The sequence below is a fragment of the Hylobates moloch genome, unplaced genomic scaffold (genome assembly GCF_009828535.3).
Source record: "Hylobates moloch isolate HMO894 unplaced genomic scaffold, HMol_V3 SCAFFOLD_32, whole genome shotgun sequence".
In the NCBI taxonomy this organism is placed as follows: Eukaryota; Metazoa; Chordata; class Mammalia; order Primates; family Hylobatidae; genus Hylobates; species Hylobates moloch.
In genome coordinates this window covers 3,037,502-3,043,501 of record NW_026652307.1, presented here as the reverse complement: position 1 = coordinate 3,043,501, position 6,000 = coordinate 3,037,502, and the positions used below count along the sequence as shown (strand labels likewise).

The window sequence follows — 6,000 nt, the reverse complement described above, 5'->3', positions numbered from 1 at the left end:
TGTAATCCCAGCACTTTGGGAGGCCAAGGCAGATAGATCACAAGGTCAGGAGATCAAGACCATCCTGGCCAACATGGTGAAATGCCATCTCTACAAAAAATACAAAAATTAGCCAGGTGTGGTGGTACATGCCTGTGATCCTAGCTACTCAGGAGACTGATGTAGGACAATTGCTTGAATCCAGGAGGCAGAGGCTGCAGTAAGCTGAGATCGTGCCACTGCACTCCAGCCTGGGTGACAGAGCAAGACTCCATCTCACAAAAAAAAAAAAAAAATTATGTCTTTGGAAGCCCATTGCTTAAGTCTGTGCAAAGGAGATAGCTGAAATCTCGTAAAGAGCTGTGGCTCAAAGATGTTCATTCTCGTGTTATTTGTTATAGGGAAAACCGGCCACACTCGGGTCTTCAGGTGCCGCCACACCCTCTCTTGTCCCAGGCTGTGAGTTGGTTTTCCTCTATCTTTGCCCTTATTCACAGTTGTCTCTGCCTTACAAACTCTCGTCGGCTGGGTTTACCGTAACACACGTTAACAGGAAACAGATGCTAAACCAAATTGCATGGGAGTAGTCTGTATTTTGGAGTGAAAAAGCTCAGCAGATGCTAAAAAGGAATGAGATACAGATTTCTTCTTCCTTCTTTCTCCTTCTTCTCCTTCTCCTATTTTATTTCTAAAAAAGAAGCTGCTGCCCAGACTTTAGGCCAGAGCGCCGTTCTGGAAGGTAAATGGCCTTGGAACTTGTCAAAGCTGATGTGAGAACAAGCAAACATCTCCTGCTGTGGCCATTCCAGAAGGAAACTTAGAGTTGCAGTCCAGGCAGGACAGGCACAGGAAGGGGGCATTTTGAGGGCCCAGCTGGGAAATTAGATCCAATATATTTTTTCTCACAAAAATCCCAAAAGATTTCCACATAGCACTGCTGAGTGAGTTTCATCCCAGACAAGTGGCACTTAGAAGTTCTGGTTTAGAAAGAAAATATTAGATGATTGAGAACAGTTTCTTTTGGGGGGGGGGGTGTCACATTTTATAAGCTGTTATTTTTTATTTCTATAATGAACCTTACGTTTCCTTGATTTATATAATAGCGGAGACCATATTGGCTTTGGTTATGGGGATTTGGGCCCAGAGAGCTTGATGGCTCTCTGAAATGCTAGCAAATGGCTGCAAAAATGTTTGTGATGGGAACAAGCAAGCTTGATAGTTAGCTGGAGTGTTAGTGATTGGGATGCCGGCTGGTAAGAGTCAACTCTAATTTTGGCATTTTAACCCACATTCTGACCTGTCACACTAATGTATATTGAGAAGACATAATGCATTACAGCAACATAATCCCAGAGCTGTCCTTACCCACCACAAAAGACAAACAAAAGATATTCTCTGCAGATAGGACATTTAGGGATGCTAGTTGGTAATTTGGGGTGAGCAGTTTTCTGCAGAGCAGAAACAAATTGAGAACCAGCAAACTTTTAAGGTGAAAGAGGGATGAGAAAAAGCATTTCCTTCTATGGTGCTTTTGAAGCTGGTGAAACAAGGTTCCCCGCTCCATGGGAAATCTTTCGGGCATCTTTCTGCAGAGGTCTGAAGTCTCATGCGTTAATAAACAAGGCCCCCAGCCGGCAGAATTCACACTTGTACAGAAACCAAACTCTTACTCGTTTAAGCCTGTTACATAAAGTTATTTCTCAAACAGCACAAAACAGTTTCTAATTAACCCCCAGAGGTGACACCAGGCTCAGATAATTTTGGTCCAGTGTTGGCTGATTGATTAGGATTCTATACCCAGGCAATGAATTTGGGGATCAAATTGGTTTTAAATTAACTTCTAAAAATGTTCATGTTTACCATCTGGTTTGGGTCGTGGGCAAGGCATGGGCCCCAGAGAGCTTAAGGCAACAACTGATTCATTTCTTGGGGATTTCTCTGCAGCAATTCCTTCTTTGAAATTATCTGTCTTTTCTTTTTCTTTCTTTCTTTCTTTCTTTCTTTCTTTCTTTCTTTCTTTCTTTCTTTCGTTCGTTTGTTCGTTTTTTTTCCCCCCTCAAGGAGAGGGGCCATTGGTGAGCAGACCTTTCATTTAATGTCTGTACATCTGGCACTGCTCATCTCTGCATACATTTCTATGTGTTTTGCTTCTCAATCACATTTCAGGCTGGATTGACCACCCAGGTTGGCCAGGCAGCAGGGAGGGCAGGGACAGCCATGGCCCCAGAGTCCTGCCTGGGGATGCATGAAATTGCCAGCCCCCGCAGCCCCCGGGGATCTGTCCTCTCTGCATTCAGAGCAGTTTCCCCTCCTAATGAGGTGGTGGCGGCCGGTAATCAACTCACCGCTAGCGCCTTCTCTGAACTAAGTAGGATTAACGCCAGACCAGCCTAGAACATTGGTTGCCAAAAAAGGGAATAATTTCGAGGTCATAAAAAGAACTCTGAGGCTGATTTTCTGATTATGAGAACTTCGTGTCGTGCGCCTCCTCTGCTACCCAGATCCTCAGTTTGGAGGAGGGGGTGGGGGAAGGGGAGGAAGGCAGGCTTCTGGTCTGTCTCATCCACAGTGCTCCCACACTGGGGCAGTGACAAGTTGGTACTACCAGGGGTGAGAAGTTGCCTCATCTGGTTTAGTTCCTTGAGTGTCTAGTACACAGTAGGCAACAAATACATGCTGAATGATGTGAAGGTTGCCTAAGGGCTCCAAGGGGGATCTTCATGGGGATGCTGAACACATCCATCCATCCACACCCATTCATCCGTCCTCCCTCCACCTGCTCGTTTGTGCACTCACGAAATACGCATTGGGTGCCTTGTACAGAAGTTTTTCACCTCGAATGCTAACCTCAACTTCATTTTCACTAACCTTTCACTAATAAAAGTTAACATTTGTTCTCATTGTAAATGGAGGCAACGAGCCCCCGTAGCGTCAGCAGAACCTCTGACTTTGTATGACAGTAACAGCGTTGCAGGTACTGGAAACATGGTTTGCAGTCATCCCTGCTTTGAAATGAGGGCAAATAAAGATTTCACATTTATCGTTTCTCTATATCACAAATTAATGTTTTAAAACTTGGGTAACGGTTTTAATAGAACTGGTTTTCATTTAAATCCCACGTATTTTCTCTTATGGTTTTTTTAAGAACGGATTTTCTCGGGGGCGGGGGGGGCGGTCCTTAGGCTTTACCAGCCACCAGAGGGGTCTCTGACACTGGGAAGGTCCTAGGTCCACACCCTTGTAGGAGCCAGGCTCTGAGCTATGTGCCAGGAGCCATTATACAGTAAAATTACGTTTCTTTCTACCTGTTTGCTCATCTGGCAAAAAAAAAAAAAAAAAAAAAAAGGGGTTGGGGGTCTACTAGATCCTCCCCAAATTAGGATGGTATGCGTGCAATGGCTTCATCTAAAATCTAGGTTGATCAGCTTAAATGAAATTCGTGTTGGAGTCAAGGTGGAACATGCTAAAGAGAGGGCGGTTTCCTTTAGCCTGCAGCCTCCCCACACCCCGGACAGCTTGCTGGGAATGCAGAACCCCAGGCTCCACCCAGACCTGACAGATCCCTTTCGGCCCTCTCACAAGAAGTCCAGGCCACGTGGCTTCGCCGTCTGGTTTGGGAGTGGGCGAGGGCGGCGCCCCAGTGGCTGTGTGGCTAGGCCAGTGTGAGGCTCGCACTGAGATTTCGAGGGGGTGGCATCTGGGCTGGTGTGCGCAGCCCCAGCGGCGCCCTGGAGGAAAGCTGCCTTCTCCCTAATTCATCCATCCACACTTATTGGTCCTGATTGTCGGCCTGACCCGTGCTAGGTGCCCGCTGTGGCCCCACCCTTGCGAAGGACCTAGCGCCAGAGGGAGAGGCAATAAACAAGTCACCAACAGAGCTTCAGAGCGGGCTGAGAGCTGGCAAGGTCACTCGCGGGAAACGGGCAACAGTAGAATGGGGACTGGAGCGGATATTTCAGCCGAGAACCAAGGGAGGGGGACACCCACCCAAGCCTCTATGCCCAGCAGGGGCAGAAATGAGATCCTGTAGTGCCCACGAGGACAGGGGCTGGGGAGGACCAGCGTGGGAAGGCCGACCAGAGGCCCGCCAGCCTTGTAAAGGCTGAAAAAAGATGTCTCCAGCAGCGTGAACAGGGTGCGCAAATGTCCTGAGGCACGCGGACCAGAGTGGGGAGGGGCAGTGATGACAGCCAGGCAGCCAGAGCCCTGGGCAGGCCCAGATCGCAATTGCAAAGCTGCGGGGTTGGGCTCCGAGCTCGCCCCCCTCCCCCACGCCGAGACCACCCCCCCCACCCCCCAACACACACACCCACCAGTGCGCTCTGCAGCGGGCGCTGGTAGCCGGTGGGCCGGTAGTGCCGCCTCTCTGCCGGGTCGGTGTGGATGTCCCCCAGGTACAGCTCCTCCACCAGCCGGGGCGACGCCCGGGGCTGCGGCTGCAGGCGGCGCTGCACGCGGACCAGGCTGAGCTCGTGCATGGTGAGGCCCAGCGCCTCCAGACAGTCCCCCTGAGCCCGGGCGCTCCGCAGCTCGTACAGCGCCCCGGGCTGCCAGGCCCGGGCCGGGGTCAGCCGCGGCGCGCAGTCCCGGCCGGCGCGGGTCTGGTTGAGGCGCCTGGTGACGTTGAGAAGGGCCCGGCGGCTGTGGAAGACGATGCCCACATTGTGCAGGTGGTAGTCGGCCTCGGTGGCTCCCCGGGTGACCCAGGAGGCCCGGCGCAGGCGGACTTTGCCCTTGACGAGCAGCGAGTGGGCAGGCTCCCCGCAGAAGGGGTCCTCGTAGTAGAACTGGTGGGCTCGAAAGAGCCGGCTGGGGTAGAAGGTGTAAGCGCGGGTCAGGAACTCCGGTCCTGGGCGCACCTCGCAGCTGCAGGGGTGGGAGGAGATGGGCTGGGTGCGGAGGGAACACTGCGCCGCGAGCCCCTCTCCCCTCTGGGCTGGGCTCCGTTCTCCCCCCAACTCCCCTCTTAGGCCTCAGCTCAGGCCTGGGCCCCCCCAGCCTCAGTTTCCCTCACTGCTCGCAGTCAGCCACCCTTGAGGCTGGGGCTTTGCACTGGTTGCCTCGTGGCGTCAACACAAGCCTTCTAGTTCATTCTCCTTTCCTTCAATCCGAATTGCCCTACTGGAGGCCCTTTTGCAACCATCTGGGGACCCACTGGCCTGGGAGCTCCGGGATGCCGTGCCTGCTTCCTCCCCCGCCGGACTCTGGGCACCTGGCCCAGAGCGCGTCCGGCGCCCGCCCCCGTCCTTGCTAAGTGAATGGAGGGAGAGGAGAGTAGTGATCCGGAATGACGGTGGCCCGTCCTGTTTCCCCCTTCTCTAGGCTCACTGCCCTGACCAGGTCTCATTCTTGCCTGTGACAGGGCTTATAGATATAAACCAGGAGTCGGCAAACTTTTTCTGTAAAGGGCTTGGTAATAAATATTTTTGTTTTTGTGGGCTGGGTGGTTTCTGCTGCAACTACTCAAAGTTGCAATTGTAGAGCTAATGCAGCTATAGATGATATGTACATGGATGGGCATGGTTGTGTGCCAATAAAACTTTATTTACAAAAATGAGAAGTGGGCTGGACTTGGCCCCAGACTCCGTTTGCTGGTGACACAAACAGATCCAGGGGAAGAGGTTGGAGGGAGAAGAAAGAGAAATGACTCCTAGACCCAGGGTCAATTCGGGGATGGGGCAGAGGAGGCCTCTGGGACTTCCCACTGAGGGCGCAGGTGGGGTGGACGGTGGATGAAGTCAGAGGGGAAAAAGAGCAGGCACCCTCCTCACGATTTTACTCTAACCAGGTACCCTCTTGTACTGCTATTTTCTTTCTTTTTTTTTGAGACAGAATCTCACTTTGTCACCCAGGCTGCAATGCACTGGTGCAATCTCGGCTCACTGCAACTTCTGCCTCCTGGGTTCAAGCAATTCTCCTGCCTCAGTCTCCCGAGTAGCTGCAATTACAGGCATGTGCCACCATGCCCGGCCAATTTTTGTATTTTTAGTAGAGATGGAGTTTCGTCATGTTGGCCAGGCT

The 6,000-nt window shown here is 51.8% G+C and overlaps 1 protein-coding gene across 1 annotated transcript in view; it reads right to left on the bottom strand.

The window, feature by feature from the left end:
* APCDD1L (APC down-regulated 1 like) overlaps positions 1-6,000 on the bottom strand; it is a 59,021-nt gene that overhangs the window by 6,224 nt on the left and 46,797 nt on the right. The window contains exon 3 of the mRNA XM_032146294.1: positions 4,293-4,845. Coding sequence (XP_032002185.1) covers positions 4,293-4,845 — 553 coding nt within the window. The remainder of the gene's footprint in view (positions 1-4,292; positions 4,846-6,000) is intronic.